Source organism: Daphnia magna, linkage group LG2, assembly GCF_020631705.1.
Source record: "Daphnia magna isolate NIES linkage group LG2, ASM2063170v1.1, whole genome shotgun sequence".
NCBI classification, from domain to species: Eukaryota; Metazoa; Arthropoda; class Branchiopoda; order Diplostraca; family Daphniidae; genus Daphnia; species Daphnia magna.
Window position 1 is genome coordinate 3,642,696 of NC_059183.1, and position 16,022 is coordinate 3,658,717.

General features: G+C 41.1%; 1 protein-coding gene and 2 pseudogenes across 1 annotated transcript; 2 read left to right on the top strand and 1 right to left on the bottom strand.

Annotated features, from left to right (window-relative positions):
- The first annotated feature begins 2,398 nt into the window (after nt 1–2,398).
- LOC116916268 lies at nt 2,399–4,546 on the top strand (annotated as a pseudogene).
- A 37-nt stretch (nt 4,547–4,583) lies between these two features.
- On the top strand, nt 4,584–5,743 carry LOC116917752 (annotated as a pseudogene).
- Nucleotides 5,744–8,881: 3,138 nt separating this feature from the next.
- On the bottom strand, nt 8,882–10,259 carry LOC123469824. The gene has a single exon (XM_045169169.1). It carries the CDS (start codon nt 10,238–10,240, stop codon nt 8,882–8,884), a length of 1,359 nt encoding a protein of 452 aa, XP_045025104.1. The 5' UTR covers nt 10,241–10,259.
- Nucleotides 10,260–16,022: the final 5,763 nt, after the last annotated feature.

Below are 16,022 nucleotides of genomic sequence, written 5' to 3' on the forward strand. Positions count from 1 at the left end.
GGCTCTGGAAGCCATTGTGGAATCACGTCCGTTTACCGAATAGCTTTTACGTGGTTTCGTGATTCAAGCCGAATCGTTGTTGAATGGACGTCCACTGACCTATGTCAGTGTGGACCCTCGAGATCCCGAACCACTTACCCCTAATCATTTTTTGTTAGTCCAGAGTTCGCCTAACACCGAAGACGACGTCATCGAGGACGAGAAATTATATTCTCGAAAACATTGGGAAGCTATGCGAGTCATGACGACACACTTTTGGCGCCGATGGCTTCAAGAATATCTCCAACACTCACTGACCGTCGAAAATGGCTTTTCGATAAGAAGAATTTGGCTGTGGACGATACCGTGCTTGTGGTGGCCCCAAACTCTCCTAGAGGACATTGGCCTATTGGTCGAGTAACTCGGATCATCCCCAGTCAAGATGGAATCGTCAGGTCGGTGTTCGTCAAGATCTCTACTGGATAATACCACCGCCCGGTGTCTAAATTATGCCTATTAGAAACTGAATGTATCTGATGTTACTGATGTATAATTGTGTCTCTCTTTAATCAGTAACAGGTCCCGCTGTTAACGACAGAAGTCGTTAGTAATAAATGTAAATTTAATTGTTGGTTTTGTATGTCTGTATGTACGCGTGTGTGTGTGTGTGTGTGTTCGTGTCATTGTCGAGGGGCAGACAAGTCTGAACTTGTCTGACCTTAGCTAAACTAATACCCTTTGGTTTTGCTATAGGTTACCCTCCCTTACACTTCCGCCACCCCATTTACACCTAAAGCTAATTGTTCGCGTTAGCGCCCTTCTTTTGTTTTACCCTTTTTTCTGCATTTCCGTCGTAGTCGAAGACGGCGGGAGATGCGGCAACGAGGTCATTCTCTTTCGTTTTAGTCGTGGCTGCAGTCGCAACCTGTTGTTCCCGTTTTCGCCTTTGTAACCTCGTGTTCGTGTTAAATAAATTTCAGCGTGGCCCTTTTGGCCACTGAGTTAGCCACATTTTCATCTCATTTTTTTCGGTGGTTAACATCAATGTAATAGCCAATAAAAGCTGAACTGAAATCAAAACGTCTTCATCGTCCATTTTGTATGGTCTAAATAAGCTGTAACAATATTTATTCTTCGAAGAATTCAAAATGTTTTTATATCAACCTCAAATATTGTATCACTTCGTTATTGAAAAATAACTCTCTCTGTTGGCTGATTTCTATAACACTTGGAACGTTACACATTTTTAAAATAAGCGCATTCACAAAAAAATGTAGTGTGAACGCAATTTTTTAAAAAGTTTTCAACTAAACGTTCTTTGAAAAATTTAACAAATGTTTAAAAGACCTTTTTTAAGCTTTTTTTTTAAATATTTACGTATGCCTTAAAAAACGCCCCAGTGTAGCCTAGGCTTAAGATAGCTTATTGTATTAAGAAATGTATTAAATAATATTTTTTCAAGGTAGACGGTAATTTAAGACTGAAACAAAATAGGACCGGTAGAAATAGGACTACGTTTTAGGCCTGGTCTAATTGGGACTGGTCGAAGTAGGACTACGTTTAGCAACTGTTAATTGCTAGTCCTATTTCTCCTTACGAGCAGTCCTATTTCAACCAGACCAGTAGTCCTATTTCTCCCTGTCCTATTTCAGCAGGCATCAGATCTGGCATCCTTGTCGGATTTACTAGAAGTAGAATTAAATCCAGAACCGGCACCATTCATATACTATTGAGCCTATAAAACTATGTTAATAATAGTCCTTCCCGTTTTTCATTTGTAACTTTTATATTTTAAAACTTTTTAAACATTTTTTTTAATGGAAAGGTAGAATACAATCATATAAATAAAGCCCATTTGTAATAAATATCATTTTGGAATACAACTTAAGGTTAACTTGGAAATAAGCTATTTTGAGGGATTTTTTCTCGCGCTTACTCTGGGACTCACCCCCCCCCCTCCAAGCTCGCTCTTCCCTTTGCAATGTATGTTAATGCTGGTGATGTTTCTTTTGTGTTTTTACCAAACGTTAGCGTTATCCGTTATCCGTTATCGTTAACGAAACATCACTAGTTAATGCCAATGAAAATGGTCGAGTGAAGGAATAACACAAAATCTAACCTTTTCATAAATCAAGTTGGATTCTTTGCCAATCATCAGTCGCTGATTGACACATTATATATTGTTACCCTTCATATGGAGTTGAAGAAAAATATTGTCGAGATATTCAAAACCAATCGATGTGAAAATTTGTTGAAAAAAATGTTGACAGAGTAAAAAAATTTTTATCTTGTTTATTCCTGAACAAACAATCTTATGAAGAACAACATAACTTAGAAGAAAGACTTTCCGCTAAAATCTCAAGGTTTCTTTAAGCAGGTTGAAATCCCAATGCGACTAGTCATCATTCTGCTCGGCGACATGAAACAGGAAGCTATTCGTCAGTTGCTCCGCTGGGACGGAAGGGAAATGGGAAGCGTAAGAACAAAGGGAAATGTTTCTCACCACAAAAAATTTTGGCCCCTCCCATGTCTTACACCTATATATAATTCACCTGTTTCTCTGAAAATTTCAATAGTCTGTTCTTGTCTTTGCACTAGTTCATTCCATTACCATGGCTCATCTCTCGTCTTCTCGGTGTTCTTTTTGTGGTTTTGACATCGGACGGAAGCATTTCTGCTGCTGTCTAAGTTGAATGTCATCGATTCATCGTACCTGTTGTGGAAGTAAGTATTTTTTAAATGTTGTTGCCGTTACTTTGCATTAACTGTATAACTAATTGTTACACAACTTTTGTTGATCAATTTATTTAATCTAAAACTTATTATTTTTTTATATTCCAGTTTCGTTTCCTAAAGGTGGTGAGCTTACTTGGGATGAATTCCGCAGCAGTTACCGTTGTGTCAAGTGTGATGCGGGTTGTTCGACCAATGCGGCGTGTGTTAATGAGGGTCTTGTTAGTGATGGTGTCGGTGGTGCGGCAGTCGGAGATGGCAATGTTGTTGCTGGTGGTTCACGCGACGGAGATGATGTTGAAGCAATCAGTGCTCGTGGTGAATCTCGTCCAAAGCGGGCTGTGAAGCGTCGAGAAATTCTTGATCCTTCACATGTTAGCAAAAGATGAAAGGTTCACAAAGCGCCGGAAAAGCCAAAAGCTCCATCTACTTGCCAGGAATCATCACCTCAGTATTCGTCAACTCCCCAAACACCTCAACGAAATGCATCACCAATCGGACTATTATTAGTAATGTCTCCCATTCTTTCTCTTTTGTCTCCAATTTCTAGTTCTCCAGAAATTCCACCAGTTCCTCCACCACGCAGAAAGAGGCGCGCCCTACAAATTCAAAATATTTCTGTATCACTTGAAGATCCACCCGTAAGTCGCAATCTTGACTGAATTACCTTTGATCTTAACTTCGGTTAATTATTGGAATTTTAACGTAATTGATTCCTTCATAGGTGATTGGTGATCTTTCATTTGAAGCTGTAACTCCAGTCGTTGCTGTTCAGAGAAGACCGTATGACAGTGATGGATATCGAGATGAAGCCCCTGCAGAACCCGTCGAATATACAATGGAACAATCGTCATTTGAAGAGCCTACAGAGTCCAACTTCCAGGTGCACCACGACGGGTCAAACAAAGGAAAAGTAAAGCTTACAAACGGATAAGGTAAACATTTAATATTTCGTTGTTCAACAAGTAAATAATGAAGTGTTGTCTTTTCTAGGCTACTTCTTCACAAAGAAGGCCGAGAGCAACGCAACATATAATTGGCGGTGCTCTTCACGTCCAGCTAAAAATGCTTGTAAAGCCAACGTCAGACAGAAGAAGCACAAGAGTCGTGACTTCCTCGTTGACTTTGACCAGGCCGACTTTACTTAAATTCCACATGACTCCGACACCAAACATAACCCTGCTCCTGACCATGGAAATCATATCAGGGTAACAAAGCAGCAACACCTGTAATTGTTGTCGTAATATTTATTTTTAATCATCTTCTTTAAAAAAGGTACCTATATTCAGGTAAGCGAAGCAAGTTGCAGCAAAGAAGAAGTTCACTGCTCCCCGAGAGATCCTTTACGGAGAAATAAAGAAAAGGAAGTCCATCAAAGGAAGAGATATGCCGCATATTGACAATGCAACTCACCGCTTGAGGTTAATATTTCATCTATTATTCAAATTTAGAGACCTTTATTAAAGAAATGAATATTTGTTTTATATTTGTGTCTAGGTACCATAGATCACAATTTCTGCCTGCGAACCCGAGGAAAAACGAACCGTTTTTTTATGTGAAGGTAGATTTCTTCCCAGAAAACTTCCATCAGGGACCAATTTACGCTGGATCAGCTACCGACCGTGCCCGACATCTCCTGTTTTTCACTCCTGTTATGAAGAGGCAATTACAGGATTGCAGGACCTGGTTTATCGACGCTACCTTCCACTTCGTCAATGATCCTATCAAACAAGTATACATTGCAATTTATCATTCTTTATCAAAATTTATTTCAAAACTGAAAAATTTCTTTCTTGCAGCTATTATCGATCAACGGGTTCATCAAAAACAGTAAAGGACACCTTAAACAAATTCCATTGTTGTTTTGCTGCATGACCAGAAGGAAAGCAATCGATTACGCAGCTGTGTTCCAGAAGTTAAAGGTATTAAAAAAAAACATTAATGAATCCGTTCACTAATTACAGATTTTTTTAGGAAATCATGCCTTTTCCTAGAGTCAAGAGGATTGTCACCGATTTCGAAAGGGCAATTTTTGTTGCTGTTAGAAAACATTTTGAAAATTGCACTCACTTTGGGTGCAATTTTCACTGGTGCCAAGCAATCATCAAGAAGATTCGTGATCTCAAACTTTCTGCAGCGTACAACAAAAAAGGGCCCAATCCAATTCGCGATTTTGTGTTCCGCCTTCTTTGCTTGGCCTATCTTCCTGGTAGGCCTATATATTAAAACAATTTTTAATATGTATCTAAATTTTATCGATTATAAATTGTTTACTTTTATCTGCAGCCGGAAAGATCGCGTCTGTTTTTTACTCTTTGAGAGCCGAGGCGCCGGGTGAGCTAGCAGAACTCTTGGACTACATGGACCACAATTAGATTAGGGGCAAGTTTTGGACTCCAGAGAACTGGTCGTGTTTCAACATACTTTCGCGCACTAACAATAACTGTGAGGGGTTACACCACGAGTGGAATAAGGTAAAGTGTGTTTCTGTTCCGCGTGTTCTAAATTAATGTATACTAATTTTCCGTATTTTCAGTTGGCAGGAGCCCCTAACTTACCATTCTACAAAATGACTATGGTGTTAGAGAAACTTTGTGACGAAGTACAACTTACTTCTGAACTACTTTGTCACGATAAACTGAAACAGCATCGGAAGAAAGATGTTCAACAAAAGGACTCTATCCTCTTTTCGCTCTGGGCGCGCTACATGGAACACGAGGTAACGGAAAATCGAATAAAACTCCTAATTTCCTTTACTAAAATAGTTCTTTCCTATACATTCACAGTTATCTACTATTCAGCTGTTGAAAGGGAAATCGTGCAAGAACTGAAATCTACTTTTCCCGCACATGTCACCGATCATCCTTTTAATAATGATGTTGATGATTTTAACATGTCGATTTTTGAAGAATGTTATATTGACATTCAACATTCTTCCTGTTCCATTTGTGACGACTTTATTAATAAATTTTGTACTACTACTCCAAAGATGTTCTGTTTGTACTCATTAAAAGCCCACTCCACTCACTAAAAGGACACTTTTAAAAGATGCCATCAGGGACAGTTCCCCAACTGGTGCATGCAACTTCTTTACTTTCTAGGGTATCCAAAAGGACAAAATTTCAGTAAGTCAACTATTGGTATAAAAGTGATAAAATGAAACTGCATTACCGCGAAATGCAATTGGGGATTCCACTGTTGTTTCAGCATCAGTTCCAGGTATTTGTGAATGAACACAGGAATCAGCCATTTCTACTCAATTATATGCGGATTCAGAAATCAAATCAGGTTCATAAATCTCCTTGTTAGATACTGGAGTACAAGTTTCAATTGTACTGTCGTCTCCTAGTTAAGAAATAAAATTTGCTGTTAAAACGTCATTATCTGTGGATTCAGAAATCAATGATTCATCGTGTGCTGTTGGTGGATTCCTTAAGCTCAAAAACCCACGAGCAAATGGTTCATCAGCACTGGTTGTTGCTTGTACAGGTTTGCCATGAATGAACTGGATAGTCTTACAACATCCCTTCAATGATTTTTTTCCAGGAACAACTAAACACATAATATTGTTAATAAATAAGGTAACAACTTCAGACATAATACTTTCACCTTGATTATTTCCCAAACTTTGCAATGGTAGGCGTTTTTCATTCCTTGAATGTCCGTCTGAGAAAGAAAAAGTTAATGTCAAGCAACGAAATGCAAATAAGGCATGATAATATAGTAATAAACTATCCAAATTTCAATCTCCAAAACTTTTAAGCATACACCACTTATCATTTTGCCTTTAATGATGTCCTCAAACTGACGCGCGCAGAATTTGAGATCTTCCTTGGAGTCCTTTCTTCGGATTTCTTTCTTCCCACTCTTTGAAAAATTTCTTTGGTGGCTGGAAAAAGGAAACACCACAATTTTTTAACCATTGACCAATTTACCCGCGATAAAACACAAATTAACCATTTCAAATAGTAAATGTAACCGATACAGCCATTTTGGCATTTTCCAACCACCGAGCCGTTTTCTACTATTAGTCCGGAAGCCGAGGAGGTTTTTGTCAGAAACCATTTGTACAAAGGTTTAAGACGATATTATTACTAACTAAGAAACGCTGAGTACGAAAACCTAATTTTGGTCCACCGCAAATTATGCAAATATGTCACCAGGTGATCCCGAAGTCGGTGTGATATAACACCAAATCTGAAATCCCGGGTACAACATATTTTTTAAATTATTATATAGAGAATGGTATGGTGAGTAATAATATGAAAGGCCAGAACTTGGCCTGAATTTCTTTCTGGCGCATAACGAAAGCGCCAGAGCGGCTGTGTTGTGAACTTGTGATGTATTACGTTTTCGCTATGTTTTCGCTCATTTTCGTCGTTTGTACTTCAGAAAGTAAACAAAAAGTGGCTTAATTAATTAGTGTGAAAAATGTATGTATAAACATATGGGTTGTTATAACAATAACAACCCTTAAAACTCAATTCATAGGTGGCAGTTACGGTTATGGGACACTTAAATCGATATCTTGCCTCATTTTCTCACAATCGATACGCGAAATTGGCAACAACTTTTGGGAAAAAGTCCGAGAGGGGGAGTTAACATGGCCGTGGCTACACCAGTATTCTTTTACTCTGACTGGGTGGTTGAAATAGGACTGCTCGTAAGGAGAAATAGGACTAGCAATTAACAGTTGCTAAACGTAGTCCTATTTAGACTAGTCCTATTTCTACTTAGTCCTAAAACTTGGTCCTAATTCTACCAGTCCTACTTCGCTTAGTCCTATTTCACCGCCAATCTTTTTCAAAATTAGTTAGTTAGTTATTATTATTTTTATAGTTTATTAGTTAGTTGCAAATTTCTTTTAATGAATAAATTTTTTTGAAAGTATCAGTCTCTTGAAATTCTAATGTAAGTTTAACGCCAGAAACCAAGAAACCAGCAATTTCAATAGACCGTTTTTTCAAAAAGACAATCTTTAGTTGTGTTATTAATGAAAAACAAGAAACGGTCTATTGAAATTTTTCTCTTCCTTCAATACCAAATAGGTAATGCAATTTTAAGAGGCCGTTCCCTGCTCTTAAACCCTAACAGAACTAAATGACATTTTAAAAAAGGGACAGTCACTTGAAGTTGTTGGTTTTCTGTTTTGCTTGTTGATTTTATACATTATTTCAAGAGAACGTTCATAGATTTTCAGTCTTACCACAACTAATTAAAAAAAAACGGTCTCTTGAAATTTTGATATCTTAGTGTAAAGGAGTACACGACGTTGTCATGTTGTCTCCAATACGGAAACGTTTAATTTAATGCGGCGTCTTTACTCACAATGTCTTGTATACTTAGCAAGCATAAAACAACACGCACGCAATAAATAAAAAGCCGTGTATTATAAACCGATTTGCGACAGGTAGCCGTAGAATAATTAAACAAGCTCGTAAATTGAGGGAAGAAGACTCATGACACTTTAAGGTTACCAATGGGTACTAACTTCAAGGCATAGACGTAATAAAGTAATAGTCAATCAGCTACTTAGTGATTACTTAAAGGGTACTTATTCTGCGGCTTGCAAGAGTTACGGTAGCGGGCTCGGCGGAGAGCGGCAGAGGCCTAAGTTGGCACACGGAACAGGCAGAGTAGATCTGACTGCCTTTTGGGAGTTTACGGTGGCTTTTTATATGTTAGTCATCATCCCGTGGGGGACATACGGGACAATGTTAAGGTATAGGCGGACAAAATCGGGCGGTATCGGGTGAATTTGGACGTCACGAAGAGGTATAGGCGGACAAATTCAAGCGGTATCGGGCGAATTTGGACGATTGTTAAAAATAGGCCGGGCAGTTTCGGGCCGTTTTGGGCAATTCCCAACAGACAAAAATATATCTATTTTTAGCTACGGCAGGTTAAGGCCGTTTTGGGCGGCTTTGGACAAATCATAAAAGTTTCTATTTATAACGGGCGTGCCGAGACTTGTTCTCTCCGCTTGCTATATTTTCTAGAAAGTCTAATAACTAGGTCAACTAGTGGGGTATTAAGTTAAGGGGAGTTTAAGAAATAAGGTCTTAGTTTAATTAAGCAAAAATAAAAGGGGCAAGAAGGGGCTTCGCTTGGCGTTTCGTTACATCGCTCCCCGTCATACTAGATTGCGTCCCGCAATCCAAAAGAAAATTCAGGGACCTGTGGGTCGGCTGCTTCTCGGCTGGTAAACCGCCGTAGGGGGAGGACGTGGGGGCTTACAGCAACATTTCCATATCAAACCACAAAATCCGAGGGCGTAACAAACACGAGCGATCAGTAGGAAAATAGCGATGAGCAGGATGATGAATGAGTAGACTTTAAAATTCTCGAGCCAATTGGTAAAGGTTCCGAGACCTGCTTTCTCGGCTGCGGATACGACGATAGCCGATGTCCCTGTAATTTGATTGGGGACAGTCAGGGAATGTTCGTTCATGGAGGCTGTGATATCGGCCATTATATCCATTGGGCTAATGAGGGCTTCCGTATAAGCGGGGTTGGTTTGATGTTGATATTCGAAGAAGTTGACGTCTTGATATCGGAAAGCGTCAGCCAAATCACGCTGTGGGATGACGACGGATGCTTCGACCGGTTGCCACGTGTTATTGCGATAGGCGTGAGGTTTGTCGTTAAAATTCACGATACCTCCAGCCCAGTAGCATGGCGTAAAAGCAGTGAGTTCCCAACCGGACCGGCCAATGGTGAAATTGTTGAACCGCGGTTGAGGTCCACAAGTGGTTGTATCCGTCGTGAAATTTACTGTTGTAGGGGTGCATTGTAGGGCTGAGACGATGTTTCCGGTGGCGATCAGTTTGATGCATTGCCGAAGACCCAGCTGTGCGGCTGCCAGCCATCCATTGTATTGGGCAGTTGACACGGCTTGTGCGTGTTTAGCACGTCGTTGGTCACACTGCATGCTCTGGATGACGCGGATAAGTTCAATTTCGTGACGGATGGCGGCGTCCTCCAAATACTGAATTCTTGCGTTTTGTCGGATGTTGATATCTAAAGGGTCATTTCTTTTTGTCACGATATCCTTGATGATGGATGGTACGGTAACTGCGGAAGGTCCCAATGGGTATTTAATGATAAACAAATGGTTGTCTCCGATCACGGTCCAACTGTCTATTTTTTTGTCGCATTTCACGGTTTGGCAGCGTGACGTCAACCGTACGTGAAAGTCCAACTGTTTGGAGTCGTCTTGGAGGATCCAAGTCCCGTTCGTTGAAGATTCGTACCAGAATCCCACGCCTTTCTCTAATTGTCGGATTACGATATCAGTTGGTTTTCCGTAGGTGTCGATCCAAAATAATGTTAGATGGTTATGGGATAGAGATCCATAAGATACGTTGGTTTTTCCTAGTGGCGTGTTTATCATGTCTCCTTCGTCAATTCGGGAAAGGACGACTTCTTCTAACATACAGTTGACTGTAACCACAGTGGTGGTTCTTAGCCAATAACCGAAGTCCTCCGGTTCTTGGTTAAATATCCATTTGTTTTCTGATTTCATCATTGGGCTCTCGTTGCATCGCCTCGATCGTCTCATTATATCACACTCTACCGCCGTCGTTTCCATGGCGATGCGTTCCGGAACGGTAATAACTTGTCCTACGAAATTGATCGTGATATGCTTAATTGATTTCCATCTACCACAGATGTATCCCGGGAAGTTAAAAGCTGCCTTTTTGTCGGTCATGACTCGATAGTCGACTTTCGTATTCGAATTGCGTGTGGCAGGTTCGCAGGAGCCATCGGAAAATTGGAGGAGTCCGACTCCGCTTGGTTTGTTGCAGTCGCATGTCGTGGTCTGGAATGCATTGGTTGAGGAGAGCAGTAGGAGTAGCGTGACGAGGGTCGGCATTATCTAAGGTAATCATAAAAACACCTTGCTTTACTACCGTATTTCCAGGCAGGAAATGTTTTTTTTTTTGTTTTGTGTTTGTTTTTTGTTTGTTTGTTTGTTTTTTGTTTTTTGTTTTTTGTTATACACTTATAGGGTTTGGGGGGGATGGACATATATGTGGAGAGCAATGGCATATGGCCGTATATTAATATTATTATCTATCTGTATCTAAAACATCCCATCTTATATGGGGTAATAAGCATTAGGGGCCGATGGTCGGATAAGGGGAGCTACAGGGGGAAACATGGCGTTGTCGCAGGGGGGCAATGGGGGAAAGTAAGATGAAGATGGAGGGAGAAGTGAGAGATGGCGAAATGGACTGCCGCAACGTACGTTTGCATACGCTGTTTGTATCCGGCTTTATTCCCGACATCCTAAATTGTGGGGGGAGGGAGGTGGTTGTGGTGGGAGTTCGTTTATTGAGGGGTTTACACGAAGAAAAGCGATTCACTATTGCAGGAGCGTGCAGAGGGGTAAGGAGTGGGGTTGGGCGGGTTATAGTATCGGATGGCTGAAAATGTAGCCTATTGAATCGTATAGCTGTTGGAGCCTTATCCGTTTTTATCGGAAGCATCCTATGGTATGAAGGGGTGGGGAACAGTCTACGTGACAGTCGTGTCACGGAGGGTTATTATGGAAATATGGCAGGTTGATTTTTCGTTTACCGTAGGAGTGGGAAAAAGGAATGCAAGGGGAGTGCTATATGGCTATATGAATAAAAGGGGTGAAAATATCATAGAGGGCGCACCATATGGTTGCCTGGGGCGTTTCCCCGAGATATATGTACGGCAAAAATTTTACGGGGTGGAAGTTGGGTAAAGGCAGAATGAGCAAGGGTGATATAGAGCAAGGAGATGGGGAAAACGGTAGACGAGCTTAGAGTTAGCGTATCAACTATAATTTTATTGCTAGTTTCATCCGCGTTTATCGGGCGCATCCTATATGATGGCCGATACGGACTCTCGGGAGTTTATGCAGCATTAACAGTGTCTCCCGAAAAACAACCCAGTTATTATTATAAGTATTTATTTATTTATTATTATTATTCTTATTATTATTATTATTTATTATTTTTTTTGTTGGGTTTTGTTTTTTTTTATTTTATTATTTTCTTTTTTTTTTTCTTGTGTTTTTTGTTTTGTTTGTTTTGTTTAGTTTTTTTTTTGTTTTGTTTGTGTTTTTTTTTGTATTTTTTTTTTGTTTTTTGTCTTTGTTTTTGTTTGTTTTTTTTTTGTTGGTATTCAATTGACAAAGTTTTTTATTTATTTATTTATTTTTTTATTGAAAAAGCGAGAAAAACATTTTTTTGTTTTTGTGTTACACATACATAGTGTATAAAACAAAAGCTAGCACTAAGGAAAGTAACATAAGGAAGAGCTCCCTTTGGTTTATGCCTGGACGTGTGGGGGCCATGGATATTCCCGGTGATGGAGTTGCTCTCGGCAGCTGTAGGTCCATCGTGGACATCCGGCTGTAGGAGGCCGGTGGCCACGCTGCTGGGGGGAGGCCGAATGGTGTCCATCTCCGCTCGCTATCTCCACCCGGTTGGGTGAGCCGCCCCACGTAGCGGTCTAGGGCGAAGATGTTCTCCCAGTTGGGAGTTCCATCCGGATGGCTGGTTATGCTCGGAAGAGCGTTCCGGTTCACGAAGTACTCATCCAGAGCATCATCGGAAACGTAATGCCCCAACTCCGTGGAAAGGGAGCGGGTTTCTGGGAAGCTGACGGTGTCGTCGTCCTCCGTGATGGTATCGTCCAGCTCAACGGTGTCGTTGAGCGACGTTTCCATCCTCCAGATGTCCTCGATGAGACTCCAGTCTTCATCTGAGATGATTTGGGGAGTAGACATGTTTGCTGTAAGTTCGTTGGGGAAGGAATGGATGCTTGACGTTCGTTTTCGAGGTCCTTAAATACTCATTTCTCCGCCATTCGTCAGCGTGTTGTAGAGTTAGTGAACTTTCGTTGGAGGATCTTGACCTAGGCTGTTCGGTTGTAAACGGCTAATTGTCCCACGAGTGTCGTCCAATGTGCAGCACTGAACTTTTATGTCCTCTCTTGACCTCGATTTGTTTATTTATTAGGTTTTTAAATTTCGGCGATGAGACGCGTCTTTGGTCTAATTGTTGACCTGGCGCGTAGCCGTGGAAGATTTTTACTTGAAACACATGTTTCAGTGGGAGTGTCACACATGCGTTCGGGAACCATGTCGTCCATTGTTTGCAAGGTTACACTCGGAGGTGTTGAAGGCGCGTCACTTTGAGATTCACTACTTTCCCCTTCCGTGTCTTCCATAATATTGTTTTGTTCCGTCACTTCGTGCTCGTAATCATTTTCACTTTCCTGTTGTTTTTCTGTATTAGTCTGGGTGGCGATGTGTTTCCGGAATCGGTCTCTTGTTTCGACCGATGATTCGATATCCGGTATCGGATCGTCCATCCATAACATAGTTTCGTACAACGGCTTAAGCCTGTTACAATGCACTAGTTGGCAGTTGTATGAATTGTCTGCTATATCCACTGTGCGGTTGGGGTATACTTTCACGACACGATAAGGTCCTCGGAATTTCGAAGTGAACTTCCTGTTGTCGCCTTTTTGGACAACTCTGACGTCTAGTAAGACTCGATCTCCCGGTTTGTAATCGAAGACTTTCGCCCTTTTGTTATATTGTTCTCTTTGTCGTTCCCTGGCTTTTCCCTTTTCCTCTCGTGCCCGGTGGAAGCTGTATCGTAGTCTTTCTAGGAGTTTGTCCACATAACCACCTGATGAGGGTACGGCTTCGGGAACTGCCCCTAAAATTTTGTTTATGGGAAAATTGCAATCCCGGCCGTGCATCATGTAGTATGGAGATTCGTTTGTGGAAGAATGGACGGACGCTCGGTATGCAAAACAGATTTCCCCCAGCACATCTTCCCAATTATGATGTTGGCCGTCGACGAGTTCTTTTCTTAGCATAGTCGTTAGGGTACGATTAAATCTCTCCGTCTCCCCATTGCTCGCTGGATTGTATGCTGTGGTGAATCTTTGTTCGATGTTGAGTTGCTTGCAGAAGTATTTAAATAACCCGGACGTAAAATTCGGTCCTCTATCTGAGACGATGGCCAGTGGGGGCCCATGGGTCAACACAACGTGTTTATACACGCATTCTGCCGTAGTACGGGCAGTTTGATCAGGTAGGGCGACAGCGATCACGTACTTTGTGAAGTAATCGGTGATGACGCAAATACAGTTGTTTCCATTAGGGGACACGGGTTGGATAGGGCCTAAAAAGTCTATCCCGATTACTTGAAACGGGAATTTTGCTAGCTCATGAGGAAAAAGGAAAGCTCTGAGAGTAGAGTTGGTGTTTGCTATGCAAACTTCGCAAGCGGTACAATATTCTTTTATATCTTTTCTCATCGTGGGCCAGTAGTAATGATTTTTAACTTTTAAATAAGTCCTGAGATATGCCAGATGCCCGGAAATGGGTTCGTCGTGCATCTGCTTCAACACTGTTCGGCGTAAGGTAAGGGGTAGAACCACTTGGGGATTTAAAAAATTTCTTCTGCTTTTCGGCGTTGGAGTTTCTATTCGGTAGAGTATGCCGTTTGTAACTTGGTAGAGGCTAATTTCCTTTGCCCAGATTGGCATATTTTTTTCGTTTTCTTCCGAAAGAACTCCATCGTTGAGGTATTCCTTTATTGACTGACATAACGGGTCCGCGGCCTGGTTTGCTAAAATGTCTGGGTACGTCTCGCTCGTTTGAATATGGGCTACACGGAGGCGAGACAGACAATCCGCGTTTTGGTGCACACGTCCTGGTCGATATTTAATTTTGTAATTCGTGCCGGCTAGTAAAATAGCCCATCTGCCTAATCTTCCGTTGTTGTCTTTCTGTTCCTCTAACCACTGTAAGGGACGGTGATCGCTGATGACTGTAAATGGTTTATCCAACAAGTAGTGTCGGAAATGTTTAATAGAGAATACGACGGCTAAGGCTTCCTTTTCTACAGTGGCGTACTTCTGCTCGGCTGGTTTTAATTGGCGACTGGCGTATGCGATAGGTTTTTCGACACCGTCTTGTATTTGCGAAAGGACGGAGCCGATTCCATAATCGCAAGCATCGGTGAAGAGCAGAAATTCAAGCTCGAAGTTAGGGTACGCAAGTAGTGGGGGGTGATTAGGCAAGTACGGAGTTTTTCGAAAGCAATTTGGTCTTTATCGGTCCAGGTGAAGGGTTTTTTCAATGCGTCTTGGTGTGTCTTTGCGGTTAAAGGTTGCGCAATAGATCCAAAATTTTCGATAAAGCGTCTGTAATACCCAGCTAGGCCTAAGAACGATCGTACTTCTTCCGCTGATGTTGGAACTTTATAAGTGGCAATTTTGTCTATTTTAGCGGAATCAGGGCCGATGCCGTCAGTAGAAATGACATGCCCCAGATAGTTCACTGATTGTTTCATGAATTGACATTTCTTTAATTTTAATTTAAGTCCTGCGCCTTTAATTAGGGAAAAGACTTCTCGTATGTCATTCAGATGGCTCTCGAAGGAATCGGAAAAAATTATTACGTCATCTAAGTAAACTAAAGCTTTTTGTCCTGCTACATCCCTAAGTATATGGTTCATTAAGCGCTGAAAAGTCGCGGGTGCATTACATAGACCAAAAGGCATCCTAACAAATTCGTATAGATTATTTTCTACAATAAAAGCAGTTTTTTCTTTAGAGGATTCCTCTAGTTCGATCTGCCAGTATCCTGATGCCAGATCTAAGGTCGTAAAGAATTTTTTTCCATACAGCCTATCGAGGGTGCCGTCGATTCTCGGAAGTGGATAAGAGTCTTTTTTTGTTAAATTATTTAATTTCCTATAGTCGATGCAAAAACGCAATTCCCCTGATTTTTTTACAACTAAAATTACTGGAGCTGCCCATGGGGACGTCGAATGTCGTATTACGTTTGCTTGCAGCATTTCTTTTATCTGTTTTTCTAATTCTTCTCTTTGGCCTTGGCCTGTGCGATAGGGTCGAAGTCGAATAGGTCCTTTTCCTTCCGTATCAATAAAATGTTTTATTAATCCTGTACTCCCTAAACCAGAGTCTCTTGTCGCGAATAAATCAGTAAATTCGTTTAGAAGCGCAGCTAACGGTTTTTTATATTGTGGGTCAACATCCACATCTGTTTCAGGAACACACCCTTCAGTGGAAACGGTCTCCCGAGAAGCAGAGTCTTGACCTGGTGATACTTTGCCTATCAGTTGACAAGAGAATTCTACCTCACCCAGGGGACTATCTCTCGGTAGAGTGTGTGACATATTGGAATTGTTTTCTACAACAATCTGATATTTTCTGTTTTCGTTCGTAGCGTTTACGAAATTGCCTATGTATATTCCCTCTGGTAAATCCATACTCTGGGAAAATAA

Excerpts from the sequence above, each read along its gene's own strand:
- LOC123469824 (XM_045169169.1), bottom strand. The coding sequence starts at position 10,240 with ATGATGAAATCAGAAAACAAATGGATATTTAACCAAGAACCGGAGGAC.